This window comes from Seriola lalandi, unplaced genomic scaffold, assembly GCF_002814215.2.
Source record: "Seriola lalandi dorsalis isolate HSWRI2012SDOR001 ecotype SW California unplaced genomic scaffold, Sedor1 jcf7180002054885, whole genome shotgun sequence".
Lineage (NCBI taxonomy): Eukaryota > Metazoa > Chordata > Actinopteri > Carangiformes > Carangidae > Seriola > Seriola lalandi.
Window position 1 is genome coordinate 3,542,298 of NW_019525437.1, and position 18,256 is coordinate 3,560,553.

Below are 18,256 nucleotides of genomic sequence, written 5' to 3' on the forward strand. Positions count from 1 at the left end.
AGAACAGGCAGTGGTGATAGATGTAGCAATCCCGTGCGACAGCAACATCAGGAAGAAGGAACATGAGAAGCTCGAAAAATACCAAGATCTGGAGAGTAAAGGCAACAGTGCTCCGACATATATATATATATATGTATAACTATATATATACATCTATATATATATACATCTATACATATATATATTAATAATTCATTCTATTAATTCTATTAATTATTTAATTTGCATTTTATTATATTAATATTTTATTGATATTTTTTGTCTTTGATCATTTAATTCCATTGGATTATTTTAATTGTGCTTTGGCAACACATTAAAAAGGTCACTCCAATAAAGCCTGTTGAACTGAATTGAATTGAATTGATAAAACAGCGCAGAACAGTAGTTCTCCCTCCGTCCTGCAGTGGCCGCTGTTCGCAGACAGGCCGCCCTCTCAGACCCTCTCCTCTCTTCTGTTAAGTCTCCTCTGCTAACTCTACTTGCTCTTTTTCCATTGGCTGAGCTACCACGCGCTTCCTTCTACGTCATCCACTTACCAGCGGTGTTGTAGTTTGGATGCTGAGGAAGCTGCTCGTCGGTGCTACTCATTACACTGTAAACACACACACACACGGTTTATGCCGGTTGTGTCAGTCGGTGTGGTAGCAAACTAAACATCCAGCCAGTCAGAGATGGCCCTGTGCTCCGAGCCTGCTAACGCTAGCTCCGCGGGGAACGGACAGCTGATGAAGGAGAGGAAGGTGGCGGTTATTACCGGTATCACCGGACAGGTAACATCACTCAGACCTCAGCCAGTATCTAACTGTGTAAATGACTTGTTCACAGGCACACCCATGAATTTGTTTATGTTGCTCTTTACGTCTTAACGCTTCCTTCGTTGTTTCTGTTTTAGAGAAGGCGTTTGTTTACAATCTGTTAAAACCTGTGTCAGGTGCAGAAACACAGCCTGCCACAGTTCAATCTATGAAAGTGAAATTAGATTCTGATTCGGTTTTTATGGGGGAAAGTTAGGTTTTCTAAACCAGTCCACATATTTTATGAAATCTGGAGTAGATTAATCCAGAGAAGCTAAAGACTGTTTAAAGACACAGTGTCAGAAATGTGAAGGCTTAATTCTGTTTGTGAAAACACAAAATGTGCAATTTAACTGCCCATCCACCCCCCAAAACCAGGCCACATCACACCAGGTCTGTCTTAAAAATCACTATAGATAGGCTTGTCAAATCTGGACTAGATTAACACAGAGAAGCTAAAGACTGTTTCAAACACAGTTTCAGAGATATGAAGGCCTAATTGTGTTTGTAAAAACACACAAAAAGTGCAATTTCTCCCGCTAACTAGGCCACATCAGATCAGGTCTAGCTCAAGAGCCATTATACCCACCAGACTTGTCAAATTTGCAAAACCTTTATGCAAAGTCCAGCCCAATCGGTTGAAGCATGTTGGGTTAAGAGGAGAGAAATGGGGGAGAGAGGAGAAAGTGGAGCGTGGGGGACAGGGGAGAGAGAAGAGAGAGAGACCAGGACCAGTTTATTAGGTTACACATCAGCCACCTGTCACCAGACAGTCAGGCAAGCAGCAGTTTGTACAGGATATGAACAAGTGAAAGTCATACATTCAAAGTTTTACTTGAGTAATTGTAGAGTAAAAGTATCCATTATGTAGAATGGCCCTTTTCAAAATAATGTATAATATATTATTGGATTATATAGATTATATGATATTATATATATATATATATATATATATTTATATATGTTTGTGTGTTTGTATACATAATTTATTGATACTAAAATCACTTTAATGTTGCAGCTGGTAATGGCGGGGCAAATTGCAAAAACTTATACACTGCTGGGTAGACTGTCAATTCCTCCAAGGAATCAATGAAATTTTATCTTAACCTATAATAATCCATCAATAAATACAATTTATTGATTATATTTTGTATCATTAATCTGAATCTGCAAAGAAGCTAGTAATTAAAGTCACCAAATAAATTTGATCGAATAAAAAGTACAATATTTGCCTTTTAATTGTACTGGAGTAGAAGGATAAAGTGGCAGAAAAAGTAAAGTACAAGTACCTCAAAACTGTGTTTTTAAGGTGCTATATGTAAGTATTTACTGTAGCTACATAGCCAACATTAGCATTAACAGATATTTATTTACCAGTCTAGAAGAAAAAATGTGAGTTCAGCATCAAACTTGATTCCTTTACTTGTCAAGAGCTGTCTCCAGTGGCGGACATTACAGTGACTCACTTATTGTACAAAGTGGTTTTGTGGCTAGCTGGTTAACATGCTAACTTAAGCCGACACTGTATCTCCGCAAACAAAATACGTAGACATTTTTTAAGTAACATAAGGACTGTTCACATTCTGTTGATCCTTTCAGTTAACCTTTGAATATTTTAACAGCCTATTATTTGGACATTTACTGCGTATATTCAAAGTACAGTTGATATTGCTTGTTAGCACTCCCACAGAGTAAACAGTTTTTCGACGTGGGAAGGTGCAGTATTATTTTATTTGCTCATTTCCTCTAGGTGTTGTTTACTCCGGTATTGTGTGAGCGTGGCTGGGTATGCTTTGACATTTTTGATGACAATCTGAGTTTATTGATTGGTGAGTTAACCAATGCATGATGGATGTTTAGTCTGGTTCCTCCAGTTCAGCAGTATGGTCTTCTTTCGGGGGGTTAATCCTGTAGTGACAGACTCTTTGGCAGCTTGGGTGCAACAGAAAGACAGTAAGCAGTAAAGTTTTGAGTGATGTAATAATGTGTCGGTTTGCAAAATCTAGGACTATGGATGTGCAGGACAGTGTGCACTGAAGGTGGGGTTCACCTAAGTGGATCACAGCCTGAACAAAACATGTATCAGTATGGCAGAACTGGCTTTACAGGTAGTCATGTGCAGAGTGACAAGTACCAGCATGAGTTTCAGGTTGAATGTCACCACTGGAATGATGACGTTATTAACTGACTGTTGTAGATTCTTTGCTGGCAGGTTGGCAGAGGCCGACTGAGGATGAAAGTTTTCAAAGGATGTCCAAAACAGCTTTTTATATTTATTTCAGCTTTTAGTTTAGTCGATAGTATTAGCCGATATTTGCTTATCACATACTGTTAACTGTTAACAGATATACAAAAAAATAGCTACCAAATCTTACATAGGTTGCATTTCTTTGCATATTTGACCCATTTTCCTTTATTCAAGTTTAATATACTTTAATCATATTTAATTGATTTCTTTTCATGTAGTAGGTATTTATTGTTATATTGTTATTGTGACTGCTGTTTCTAATAATAAAATTTTATATTACCTGTAGAATATACGCGCTCGGTACATATATTTGTCATAACTTTTATTATAACCTGAGGGATCTTTGTTTTATTTACTTGTCTAAAAAATGAATGTTGGCCAAACTATCATCATCAGATTGTTAGTTTTACTCTCAAATATCGATATTGGTATCAACTTTTTAAAGTACAGCATCGTTCAGTCTACTCATTAACACCTCATTTGCTTGTTTGTGTTGTTATCCTCCACGGCCATTTATTTCTTTATTTCTGTACGTTTCTTGACACATTAACAGTCTTACTCACTTGAAGGTAGAAACATGGTTCCAGAGCAGCAGCTGATTTTATCTGAATTTCTTGATGATTTTTTTTTTGAGTGATCGTCTATGAGAACATGATAAAAATGATGTTATCTCAAAAACTATAACAGCTACAAGACCAAATCCTGCTGCACATCTTCCCCATACTTGAGTGCTTCAACTGTATAATACTGGTAGCGATAGCGCAACCAGGGGATGAGAGATCAGCCAACAAATTTTGCAAAATGTTTTTGTTGATGTCTCGGGAAACACAAGGCATAAGGCGCAAAACTGGTGACTGTGGATTCAGTGGATGATCCTGAAGAGATTGATGTAGGCCCTGCCAATTTCTGTCATGAACATTTTTCTGCCATTTTTAATTATATTCAAAAAAATCACCAAAATTGTTACATATCATGTTTGTTAAGCTTCAGCAGGTAAGTTGAGCTGCAAGACGTAGCGAGCTTAAGCAGCTGCAGCAGTTGTGGCTTGCAAAGATCACACACATTTTCTAAGAAAATTGACATTGTTTTTCCATCCTTTTGCTACCTGTAATATCTGGACCATTCGACCATTAGTCCACAGACATTGAATTTCCATCAACGGTTCAGTATGATTTTTCCAATATACAGTGGGTTCAATTCTGGAAATGTAGATTTGGACAAAATGTGATTAAAATCTGCCATCCGTGTTTTGAATTTTTGAGTCGGCGCCTATGCGATGGCATCATTAGCCTTTCAGTATTACTATGATCCCTGTTGTTTTCATTAGTGGTCATGTTATCTCCAACCATTCTTTTCTACAGTAAGAATGGCTCTAAGCTCCTTGGATGAAGGTCCAGGTTACAAGTATTTGAATTTTCACAGAGTTGTAGAACTGCAGGGATTAGTCAGTTAATCAATGCACAATTACATGATATCTGTAAACTTTTTTTTAATCGAATAATCGTTATGTTATTTTTGAACCAAACATTCCCTGGTTCCAAATGTCAGGATGTGGCTCCTTGTCATACATGACAGTCAACTGAACATGTGAAATGTTTTGAACATTTGAAGACGTCACCTTGGATTTTACGGAAACCATATCAGAGATTTCTCATTCGTCTTTAATATCTTGTTGACAAAACGGTGAATTGATTAATCATGGAAATAACTGTCACACAGCTTTGCTATTTCTCATACAAGTGGCAGCAACATGAACCTGTCTGAGACATTTGCATAAGTGTGTGTGTTTGTGTGTGTATTTCGTGTGAACGTGTGGCCTTTGCGGTAGTATGCACATGCAGACGAGCATTGTCAGTTTATGATTTGCATCAGAGCAAATAAGCAGCAGGGAATAAGCAGAGACTTGGGGAAAGTTTCATGGTTTGAGGTGAAAGTCGTCGGTTGACCGTTCCCAGACCGCTATCAGACGGCTTGGAAAGTCATTTTCAGCTTTTCACATTCCTTTGCCAAGCAGCACTTTCCGAAGCTCCGTCTCCCCTCGTCCTCTTTAACAGAAAAAAGAAGAATAACAGTGTTAATTCATTTTTATTTTGGCCGGTCGTGGCGTTACTGTTTGAATACCGAGAGCCCGTTTAGGAGGCAGGCAGGCAGGCATCTGGATAGACCATCACAGAAGTCACTAGCCAGGGCCGTGGGGGTCACAGTGATGCCATAAATCGCTTGGCTAACTACTGTTCATAAATTTCAGGGCAACATGCTGCTCAGTCTGAATATCTTTGACTGCTGTCTCAGTGTGAAGTATTGGGGTGAGAGGGTGTGAGTTATGGGAGACCACCTGAGTGCCAAGGCAGTGCTGCAGAGCCGGGCAGGGGCTCTGGCTGATACTGCTGTTTTACGATCCGGGGTTATGGAGAGGACAGGTTCAACCTCAGTGTTCGACAGTAAAACTTTACTTTGGCTTTGAGGTTCACACTTCTTTCTTCAGCTCCTCCGGTTGGGAAAACAATGCTGCGCAGCGATATGACCCCTCGAGCTGTTTGATGTTCGTCCTGCAAGCCTCTTTTCTTCATCCCTCTGTTGGCGTTTGATACACTTCTCTCATTCCTCCCTCGCCTCGTTCCACCGGCTCCACTGCGAGCAGCGCAGGACAGAGTCTGAACAAGGGCCAACAATAATAATCATAAAGCTAAGAATGCGTATGCACATCTCCTCTGTCGCTCATAATGGATGCTGATGGCTCCTTTAAGGCTGATTCCTTCTCTGAATGAAGTCTGGCAACTTGTAGAAAGACAGGAACAGATGTAAGTTCAGCTGCTAAAGAGAAGATGGTTCACAAGTGAAGTGCACATGCTCAGCGTTGGCGGAGGAGTCACGATAAGATGGTGTCATGATGCACCAATTTAGCATTATGCCAGTTGTCATGTCTGATCCCTGGAGGAAGTGTTTTCAGCTTCTCTGAATTTTATAGACAACTTGCAAAACGTTGAAATGCCAGCAACAGAAAAAGGGTTAAGATGTTGTCGGCCATATTCATTTCCGACTTCAATGTACTCTTATTACTGTTAATAGATTAATTACCCATATGTCTATAGGATAGCTTCAACAACCAATGACACAAAACCTGAATTTAAGCCCACAATCTCCAACCAGAATCTACTGTAATTAATATGGACAAACATCAGAAAGGATCCCGTTTGAAAACAGAAATGTCATCCACTGACATATCAATTTAAATTGAATCAAGTCATGCACTTTTAAAACAACCAGAGTTGCTGTGCAATAATATACAATGAAAAACACACAACATAATAACAGCTAAAATGTGAGGTCTTAACTATCTCACAGTCTGAACAGGGAACAGTTTGAAACAAAAACACAGGGGATAAAGGTGAAAGATAAAACCTTAGGGACACTCAAAAGCCAAAGAAAATGTGAGTCTTAACATATACAGTATATATTATATTATTTTATATATATATATATATATATATATTGAAGAATAGTTAATCGCAGAACTTTTATTGATCTGAAGATGACACTTAATCGTGACAGATTGTTGACCAAATCAACTAGTCCAAAGCAATTTTTGTTAACATAATGTTATTGGTTAGTGTTTGGTCACTTGTATTTCAACACCTTTTTCAGTGTTATAGAATTTGCTGCTTTGATTTCACCTCTTTGCTTCTAGATTATCTTTTTCAGATGAGTAAATTTTTCATTTAATCTGGATCAAAACCACTGACTTGACTTGACAAGAAAACAAGATTATTGTGGCATAACTCTGATGTTGCTCCTTATTACATGTCACTACCAGGCCTGTTCTCTGCACACAGGTTGGGTCGCTTAGTATTAGGGATGAACAATCATTTAAATTATTGTCGAAATCGCAGTATGATGTCCAAATCAGCAGAGCTGTAATTCTTGTTATAAAGGTAAAATGGGTCACAACAACAGACCATAAATGAAGTGTTGTGGTGCTATCAGACGTAAAGGAGTGTGCTTGTTTGGTACAAGACCCAACAAAAATCACATCATCGTCATCATCATCATCATTTTTATATTATTTCAGTGAAAATCAAATGCAAAAATTACTATTATAACTGGAATTATGACTCCTATTGCAATTTCAATATCTGACAAAAAATGATTTTAAACTTTTTTTTATTCACTTTTTTTATTTTTTGCATATCGTTCAGCCCCCCTTAGTATCAGCTGGCATTTGAGTGGCTCCACACAAGCTTTAAGATACTTTTTAAATTAAAATCCAAGAACAGATGAGATACAACCACAGTGTAATGTGAGCAGTTGGGGGTTAAGGGCGTTGCTCATGGGAACCACAGAGACGGGAGCAGGCGCCGCCCTTTCACTTTACCCACCCATCCTGTAGGTTCTGCGACAAGCAACCATGCAGTCACACGGGTTGCTGCTGCTCAGCTGCACAGTTGTCATACATTCATTTGCTTGTCAGGTCACATGGTGAAACGGTCATGAATGCATCTCATATTGGATTTTTCATACATGGCTCAGAATACTCTTTTACTGAGGCAGTAGCTGTGTCTTCAGCATGTGTGTACTTCCTGTATGCAGAAGAAGCCTCTTCTGAACCGCACCGACACCAGGGAGCTGTATTCAGTCATTTGTTTCACTGACACGCCTGAGTGCTCCGGAAAGTAGAAGAGAGGGATTCACACACCAAATATTCCCACTTAATGCTGTGTTTATGTGTGTGTGTGCGTGCTTGTGTGTGTTGTGGTCTGTGATTACAGCTTCATTAAACCATCTCAGGCCTAATTGCAGAGCGGTGGCGTGCTTGGCAGGCCCTGCCTGCGGTCTAAAGAAAGCACATTAAAGTGATTCATTTGTAGCTCATGCACAATGACAAACAAACGCACGTACGGCCATGACCCCTGTGTTTACATACATGCAGGCGCTCACAGGCTGAGCTCTTTAGATTTTGGCCTGGGTCAGATATGTTTTCCATGAGGTCTTTTCCTCCTTCTCCGCAGGTGAACTAAGCCTAATTAGGCATCAAAGGTCACAGAGCTGACCCAGTGATACTGTGTGTTAAGGCTTCAATAGTTCACCCGTCCACTGTTCCACCAGCAGGGGGTACCAAACTCAAAGTGCTGGGGTGTGTCCAAACACATCACACACTTCTTTCTTCTCCTCTGCAGCTGAAGGGATGACAGCAGCTGTGTTGATGTTCTTACTGGTTAAAGTGGTTATCACTTTGATCTGTGCAAATTGCAAAATTCACTGTGTCAGGCTTTTCTTTTGTGTCCTGTGACTATAAACTGGAGATCTTGGGCTCTGGGAAATTATGATGGAGATTTTATTGAACAGATGACTAATCCAGAAAATAAGCATCCCTGCAAAGTAATTGTTAGTTGCAGCCTCCACACAACTTAGATCTATAGATAGATACTTAATTAGTCCAGAGGGAAATTCAGGTATCCTGTAGCTTACAGGACACATATAAAACCCACTACACACCACATATGATAGAAACGGAAAACACAGCAATGAACAGAGTAAAGAATAGGCATAAATAATTAAATATGCAACTTTACTGCACAGCAGTAAGTGTTATACAGATGGTGCAAAATAAATGTAATGCACATAGAAAAAGAGCTGTCTCTGTGAAGCATATGTATATGTAACAGTGACATAGTGAGGCTTATCCATTAGTATATTTCTCCTGGACAGATTGTTTTCATTGTGATAGTTGGGGTTATTAAACATGGGGTTGTGTGAGGTGCTTATCTATAGTCAGTAGGTTCAGATCAGCGCGCTGCTAGTTTAGAGAAGCAGCAGGAAGCACTGGCGCAGAAGCTGAGTGATGAGCTGCTGTGGACGGGGTCAGCAGAAAAATATGTTGAAGTTTGCGCTTTATTTTGAATATTTTCACCACTTTATCTGCAAGCAGCACTTTCCTTTGAAACTACATTCTTTTCAACCGTTGAACTACTGTGTTCCTACGCACAGGCGCCCCTACGCTGAGCTCAGACAGCTGATCTGTGTAGTGAGGTTGCATAGATTGTTTTATTGTCTTCAAAGTAATCTGTTAAGCTTTGTTCACAAGGAGGGTAATTTAGTTTAGCTAAGAAATAGCCTTATCTACGTCACCTGTAGCACTAGGTGCTTGTGGCTTACACTGTATAAATAGACATGTAGAATATCAGACATTTTCCTGATAAAGAAAAATAAGTGCTAAGTGCAAAGAAATGTCCATCCTGGTTAGAGTTATCAATACCTTTGGTCATTATGATAATAACCAAAGTGTGGGCTGCATGTGATATCAAGAACAGTCAAGCAACAGAACTTGGCATTGAATGTCCGGTCAGATTTCTAATCTTGTTTGCTTTGGTCAGAGTACATGACGTAAATCCTAATTTTGCCAGTTTTTGGGTTTATTTTATATAGTTAAAGTTTCTGTGCAGCTGCTTTATGTTAGAAAATGAAAATACCTGAAACGCAGCTAAAGTTTTTTGTAGAGATTAAGTAAATGTGTCGGAGTGATACGACGATGCAAAGTGCAGAAACTGATTTGCTTTCCAGTGGGAAAGGAACACATGCACACAGAGCATTGCCACCTTCTGATATAGATACGTATATATCCTCTTAATGAAACCGCACGGTGATGATGTGATAATGATGATGATGGGAATGTTGATTGGAGCTAATGATAGCGCTGCTGGGGCAGTTCTGAGGAGCCAACATTATTAACATTTTTTAGACACATGGGCCGATTTATTCCAACATCAACATCAGATTTAGTTTTTCCTCAGTCCCATTAACCTCATCTCTTTCTCTGCTGATGTGTTTCTTTTATTCTCTCTGAATACCCTCTTACCGCTCAGCCTTTGTTTTCGGCAGTGTTACATGTTACTCATAGAGATGGGATTTTCTCACAAACATGCATATATATGCACTTAAACACACAATCAGATTTTATCGCATTAAATGTCATTGTTTAACGGCATTATACTGTGTTTGAAGGCTTGAACCAGTTGGAAATTTGAATCCATTTAGTAACAGATTAAAGAAAATGTGTGAATGAGTTTATGCGGTATTAAAGGTTGTCACACCTGTACCTGTCTATAGTACATGGGGTTTTTTTACTGTCTTGCTCCCCCTGCAGACAATCCCAGCTACTACAATCACTCCAGTTAATACGTCATAACACCAGTATGCAAATGTGAAACAATCATTGTCCTGTACTTCAATTGACTTTCACCCTCCAGTTACTGGAGCAGCCCTTTGGCTTGTGTTCACTGTAGCTACAGAGTAAAGAGATCATATTGTGTCAAAGGCCAGAATGAGTCTTTGGGGAGTTTGTGGTATGGCATTGACCTGGCAGGTGAACATAGGTGTGTGTGTATGTGTGTGTGTATGTGTGTGTGTGTGTGTGTGTGTGTGTATGTGTGTGTGTGTGTGTGTGTGTATGTGTGTGTGTGTGTCCTTTGCTCCCACCAAGCGCCCAACTCCCCATAACAGGAAACAGCGAGGTGAGGCCAGGGTTTATGGGCTAATATGCCCTCAAAGGAGCCTCTTGTTTTGAAACAGAGCTGCAGCTCTTCAGGCTTGTTTTCCATATTGGTCTGGCGTGGAACGATTTGACCCTGGCACAGGGGCAGGAAAACATGACACCGGCTGGAGCTTTGAACGCCGTGGGGACGGGCGAGGGGCTGCCAGTGCCCCCACCCCTCCTCTGGGCTAGGCAGAAACAGGTTGGGCATCCATGCCAACTGACCGCCACAGTGCTCAACCTGCAGATGCTGAAAACTATCTCTAGTGCTAAGACAAAAAATCTTTTTTCTAAAACTCATAAAACATTGTTTAGATGTTTAGCACCATTTTAAAGCCCATCCAATTTAGTTTCAGGTAAAAATCAGAGATGGAAGTGATAAGTGTAGAAATCTAAATTAATTAATTGGGGCAAGAAATGGTTAAAAATGGCTGTGATTGGTTTACACCTTCTTCACCACATGTCAGTCTTTTTTTTGACTTGTCACAGCAGGAAATGCTCAGGTGTAAATTATAAGATTAGTAATAGTTGAATTTCATTATCATAGCTTACTGGGATATTTTGTTGTTAGTAACAACTGTGCTTTTCTTAGTAGTGATGAGTAAATAACTGGTCAACATGTCTGTTGAAAAAGGCCTGTTCAGCAAATGACTAAATACGAATGACAGCTGTGAAATGACAGCTACAGTGGACTCTATGAAAACTGAGCAACCTCCATCTGCTGAGACGGGGAAAAGAGTTAGTAAGTTCATTTTGAGTTAAAATAATTTGCTCAAATCACTGTCCATAGATCCATAGATATTAAATATTTCAAGTTTCATGTTAAAGTGTTTTCTTCCAAGTACACTACCATTGTTTCCCAATCATTTCTACACAGTATTTTGCATCATAATGCAAGTTTGGACATTTTGAAATAAACCCCCCCTTTTAAAACTGGAACTCAAAATTCACATAGGTGGGAGGACAATAAAAACATGGTTCTGGTCAAGCAAGTTTCAAATTCCATCAAATCTGCAATGATATCACAGTGAAATAAATGCCCCAACCACCCCAGAGGCAGAGACTTCGGACTTCACTAATGCTCATGATCGTTAAACACGGATCTTAGTTTCTTACTATTTCATACAGCAGCCATAGCTGGCTTCCTGGATACATACTCCATTTTTATTGATCTGTTTTTAACAATTAATAGAAAAGTTAGCATCTAAATGAGATGATATTGATTTGGTTTAAGGCAGACTTATATGGCTCAGGTTCACCACTATTATCAGCTCTGTCTCCTGCAGCCCTGTTTTCACGACCATCAGTTTGTCAGGACTGTGGGTCTATCAGCTTATTTTTCTTCTGCCCCCCCCCCCCCCCCCGCAGTGGCCATAACTCACCTAATGTCGCTTTGATGCAACAAAACAGAGCAATGAAGTCTCTGTATTTTACAGCTTGTTGTTCTCCATTTTGGAGTGTAAAGCTTCTAAGCACAGGTTCGTTGACTTTGCTCCACGGCAGACTTGGCCCACCTGTACGGTCTCTGATGGCGGGGCCTAAAACATCACCGTCCCTGCCTGGCTCTCAGTGCAGGTTCCTGGGTGTCCTCCAACCTCTAGCCCCTCCTAAACCCCATCTCCTCTGCTCCCTGCCCTCCACCTCCACTGTTACCCCCCAGACCTGGAGAGGAAGCGTAGTGCTGGCATGCTGGCAGTGTGAGCACATATGTGTGTGTGTGTGTGTGTGTATAAATGTGTGTGTGCACATATGTGAGGGGGATTGAGCGATGAATGTCATGACTGGTTCGGAATTTTCCAGAGCGCTCCAGAATGTGCGGTCGGAAAGTCTGAGCAGGGAAAAGAGACGAGGAGTAACATGGGTGAGGGGAACAAGACCTTATTGACAGGGCTCGCTCTCTCACACACTCTCTCACATACACACACACACACACACACACACACACACACACACACACACACACACACACACACATCGGCCCTGCGTCTGGCAAAAGCTCCTGATTCATGTGGATGTTACACCTAATGATCCCAGGCCTCAGTATTCAGCTCCAGTGTGCAGGTTTCAGGAGGGTTGTGTTCCAGCACCGTGAAAGACTTTTAGTTTTTTTTTTTTTTTTTTTATCCACATCACGTCCATTAATGTGTCACAGATTTAACAATGTGTACATTTTCACTTTCCAACTGATCCCCTCAGCAGCCAGTTTCCCAAGAGATTTCCCCTTTCCCCTTAAAACAGCTGATGGTGTTTGATACGACCGTACTGTGCAAAGGTTTTAGGCACCAAATGTAAAGTGAGGACGCTTTCTAAAACAATATATATATTTTTTTATTTATCCGTTACAGTCATAGACAGTTCAGTAAACAGAAAGAACCTGAATCAAATCAGTATTTGCTGTGACTCTGTGGGGGCCGGACCACCTGCAGCAGGACTGCTTGTCTTCTGGTCTCTGAAGACAGTTCTTTATGACTGTGTGTGTGTGTGTGTGTGTGTGTGTGTGTGTGTGTGTGGGCTCATTGTCCTGCTGCAGAATGAATCTGGGCCGATCAGTGACTCACCTGCTAGAGCGCGTATTAGTCCTAAACGCAGCGGCCCGGGCTCGAGTCCCACCGGTGGTCTTTTGCTGCATGTCATCCTGTCTCTCTCTCACTGTGGCTTTAATAAAGGCATGAAGAAAAAAAGCGTGAACCTGGATCGATCAGACGCCTCCCTCATGGTGTTATGTGATAAATAAGAATCTTAACTTCTGAAGTGCCTAAAACTTTGCAGTGCTGCTCATTTAGGCATGTGTTGACATAATCATTAATGTTAAGAGGAAAACAAGTCACATGGTTTACCTGTTCATCAGAAAATGGCTTAACTGCTATTGAGTCTTGAGACCATCTCAAGACACCCCTCATCCTAACCCTCATTTTCTGTTTTTGCTTGTCGCCACCATTTTTCATTTCTCTTTTTTTTAAGCCACATTGTTTCAGATTTACATTTAGCAGATGTTTTATTTTGTGTTTTATTCAGATTTTCTTTTTTTTTAAAACTACAATGGCACTCAGTAGAGCGCATACCGCCGCCAAGGCCAAACATATTCTTCCACCAGATCTGGATTATTATCTGGATTGAAGTTGTACAAACTCACAGATCTCAACACCATTAATATGTTTGATTTTTTACATCAAGATCCAAATGGAATTTGACAAAAACATTGAAAAATGCTGCACTAAAATCTGACAGGGTCTTCCCCGGCTCATGCCCCATCTCTCCACTAACTTTGGTGCACATTGGCTCCCTACTTTTTGCTTAAACCTGTTGACAAGCAACCAAACAGACAGACAAAAAACCCTGGTCACGAACTGTGGCTATATTATGTCATATAATTTTGCTATTAGACGGCAGTTATTAGTGGTACCGGCCTGCCTGTGTGTTTAACTGTGTTTGGTTTCAATGAAGCATCGGTTTATGCTCTCCTTGGTTTGTAAAAACAAAAAAACTAATGTAAGAACAACAAAGTTTGTCTCCCAAGAGTCTGTGAATCATTTGCACTTGGTGATATCTTGAATTCACTTGAATTCACTGCCCTGACTTGGGTGGTGAATGTTATGGTAGCACTGCAGTGATTCAGTCGGAAGAAGACAATCTAATCAATATGTCTGAACCACACACTTGTGTATTTTAAAATGCTATTTTATAGGTTTTATATATATGTATAAATTTTGTTGTCTTCTGTCTTTTCAGGATGGTTCCTACCTCGCTGAGTTCCTGCTCGCAAAAGGCTACGAGGTGAGAGAGAAACCGAGACTGCAGACTGAACAGTACCATGAATCTTTTCTTAGGAAGCGTAGACACACACAGTTACACACAAATGAATCCAGACACTCATGAATGCCAACATACACAGACGTACACAGAGCGACATTCCCTTGATAAGCAACATCCAGTCACAGCAGTGTGTGGGAGCTCCGGAGGGATTGTGACGTAACGTGACAGTCCAGCCTTATGCGTGGCGTGACTCACATCTCACCCTGATAAGACCCTTTCTGTACCTCTGGCCTGTTAACCCCTCACCCTTTACCCTGAGGTCGGACCATTAACAGGGAAATAGCTGTTATTATACAGCTGTACGAGTGAGGTCACTAGCTTTCACCTGCTGTGGCATGTGTTCTCAGGAGTGGATGGATGCAGAGGTTAACAAGCTGTTTCTGACTGACTCAGGCTGCATGTGCGGGTTCCACACCCCTGAAAAGCCCATACGTTCAACACACTTGCATAAACATGCATGTTGCACCAGAGCTCGTTGTTGTTTTCCTGACAGTAGCTGCATGACTTCATTTCCCTTTAGATGTGTAGCAGAAAACACACACACACACACACACACACACACACACACGCACACCTTCATGGCAGCCCGGTCAGAGTCACAGACAGCAGAGAGGAAGTGGACTGGATCCAGGTTGGAGATGCTGATGTGATGTGGAGTGGGGGTCGGGTGGTGGGAAAGGGGAGGCAGGGGGGCGTGGGGGTGGGGGTGGCATTAAAGAGGAGTGCACATGCAGGCAGGAAGTGCACAGTGAATAAAGGAAGTCAGGTCAGGGCACAGCGTCCTCCCACTAATGGACTCCCCTTAGATCTGGTCCTGTTATCTTCCCTGAGCAGAGCTTCCTCACACTCTCTCTCACACACACACACACACACACAAACACACAGACACACACACACCCCCTCCTCAGAACATGGAGTACAGATCACAGGGAGCATTAAAAACACCGTCAGCTCGAGCTATGAGACACAATATTGTTCTATCAACTGAAGAAAACATTCAGACTGGTGACAAATTAAAGGGAAAAGCTGAATAAATGAGTGGGAAACACAATGAATACAGATGCTTCCACACAGGTGCACTGCAAGGTACAATAAAGCAATTAACCAGTCATGCCACGTCCAGTCATGCTGTGTGGCAGGTATAAAACAGCTGAGCAGGCCCAGCTGATTCTGATTTTGTATTAAGATAGATAGGTAGATACTTTAAAAGTAATTTTTTGGTCATGTAATTGAAAGGACAGTGAGTATTGACAGGAAATGCAGGAACATGACACGCAGCAAAGAGTATGACCAGCCGGGAGTCGAACCGGGGACTCGCTGCTCAGGGCACTTACCCCCACATGGTACGTGCCCTAATGATTTGGCTATCGGGTTACCCCAGGTAGATCCTTTGTCAATCCTTCGGGATTAACAGTTTATTAACAAGAAAGAATCCCGAGGAAAAATCAGATAGCAAGATGTGTCACTACAAATCAATACAAAGTTGTTCTGAGTGATCACCTTTATCCTACGATGAGACATTTCTGCCCCGATGTGAGTGGTCTCCTCCGGGACGACAATGCCGCCATCCGTAGGGCATGTAGGGGTGAATCATATACCCAGTTGAACACCTATGGGAGATTTTTGAGCGACACGCTCTCCAACGCCATCATCAAAACACCAAACGAGGGAACAGTAGGAAGAAGGGTGTTCAGCCTCCAGTAGAACACATGGTGGCCCCAACACCTTACAATCACACTTCATGTTGGGTTTTTTTGTTTCTTTAATTTGTCATCTGTCTGTAGGTCAAAAGTCTATATAGAACTAGACCATAAAAGTTGTTGTGTGTCAGAGTTTCCCATCCTGCACTGACTCAAGGGTCTCAGTGACCAGTGTTGTTTATTCTTTATTTGCATTCTCAAACATTTGCATTTAAGTGTTTGTTTGCTTCAGCTGTGATTCTGTTCACAAGGTCGGGGGATATAGATGTTAAAGAGGAATCCATTTTCAACATCCAACATCTTACTGAGACACTTTATGTCGGTTTTTCCTTTCCGTTGTTACCAGTCTGTAGTCTGGGTCCAAAGATCTCTTGAAGATGAGAAACATTTTAAGGATACTATGTTATATTTGATAACTTTTAAATCTGTTCTGAGAAAGTACTGGATTGTAAATCAGGGAAAACAAAATAAAAGTATAAGAAAAAAATTACATTTTAAACTGAATCATTTAAGCAAAATACAGAAAACATGACAAACTGTTATCATGTATTGTGTCTAAATTCAAAGACAAAGAGTGTTTGATGTGGCACAGCGTTTATATCTCTCCCTCAAATGTAAAATGAGCCCTGGAAGGACAGGCCAGTGCTGTCACGAAAAGAGAAATATGACTCTATTTTGTGTATTAAATTACCAGATTTTATGACCACATTGTCCCAGTTAAGTAGGACGTATTTGTAATATCCTTGATATCATTGGGACAGGAACGGCTGGTTTCTTATCATCATTATGTGTGTTGTATTGGAGGTTTGAGATTTACAGCTCTTTGCTTCATTTTTTCCAAAACTGAAAATTGTCCAAATGCGAACTGATGACAACCAACTGCTAACTTTGATTAAAATGAATCTGATCTTGAAAAAAAATTTTCTAATGATGCTAAAACTTGCAATGGATAATAGATGTGTTAAATCTGTTAACTAAAGTTTCTTTTATTTTGTGTGATTAATTAGATCATTGTATTTTTTATATATATATTCTTATTATGAAGCCTAAATGTGGAATAAATCTCCTTGTGTCTTTTTCTCTCAGGTTCATGGTATTTTGCGTCGTTCCAGCTCCTTCAACACTGGTCGCATTGAGCATCTTTACCAGAACCCCCAGACACACACTGAAGGCAGTAAGTGTCAGTGCCAGTGTCATCTGCAGAAAGGGTTACAAACCTTTTTTTTTTATATATTCACTATCATGTTACGAATATTAAATCTAATTTCTTTCGCTTCATTTATGTTATTATTGGTAGCGCACAGAGGTGAGAGGAAATGAGGAGGTGACAGATGAGGACAACTCATGAGATGTTGTGATTTACACTGTCAGTATATTAGACTCTCAGGACACCAGGATGTCTTTAACGATGATGAATAACCTCTTCAACAAGTTGGAATTTCTGTGGAAAGAAATTGTTTAATCACGTTGATCTGTCTTTGTTCCAACTAATAATATAAGTTCAGTACTTCTTTGTCACAAAGAACATTCATGAAGTTTGGTTCTTTTATGACTTTATTATGGGTTAACAGAAAAATTGACTAAATCTGCTGGGTCAAAAATATACATACAGCAACATGAATTAGCAATTTTGGTGACTTAGAAAGTTGTGTCAATGAAATGAGCTTCATAGCATGGCCTCTTAACTTCTTGCGAGTGATTATGAGTGACTACAGCGGGTGACTTCTCTGAGGCCATTTAAATAAGGCTCATTGGATACAAACGCCCACAAACGCTACAATGGGAAAGTCAAAGGAGCTCAGCATGGATCTGAAAAAGCGAATCTTTGACTTGAACAAGTCAGGAAAGTCACTTGGAGCCATTTCAAAGCAGCTGCAGGTCCCAAGAGCAACAGTGCAAACAATTGTTTGTAAGTATAAAGTGCATGGCACTGTTTTGTCACTGCCACGATCAGGAAGAAAACACAAGCTATCACCTGCTGCTGAGAGAAAATTGGTCAGGAGGGTGAAGAGTCAACCGAGAAGCACCAAAAAGCAGATCTGCCAAGAATTAGAAGCTGCTGGAACACAGGTGTCAGTGTCCACAGTCAAGCGTGTTTTACATCTCCATGGACTGAGAGGCTGCCGTGCAAAAAGGAAGCCCTTGCTCCAAAAGCGGCACCTTAAGGCTCGAC

The 18,256-nt window shown here is 40.7% G+C and overlaps 1 protein-coding gene across 1 annotated transcript in view; it reads left to right on the forward strand.

Moving 5' to 3' along the window:
• The first annotated feature begins 532 nt into the window (after positions 1-532).
• gmds (GDP-mannose 4,6-dehydratase) overlaps positions 533-18,256 on the forward strand; it is a 181,063-nt gene continuing 163,339 nt past the window's right edge. Inside the window, exons 1-3 of the mRNA XM_023428985.2 lie at positions 533-770; positions 14,300-14,344; positions 17,170-17,257. Coding sequence (XP_023284753.1) covers positions 672-770; positions 14,300-14,344; positions 17,170-17,257 — 232 coding nt within the window. The 5' untranslated portion in view covers positions 533-671. The remainder of the gene's footprint in view (positions 771-14,299; positions 14,345-17,169; positions 17,258-18,256) is intronic.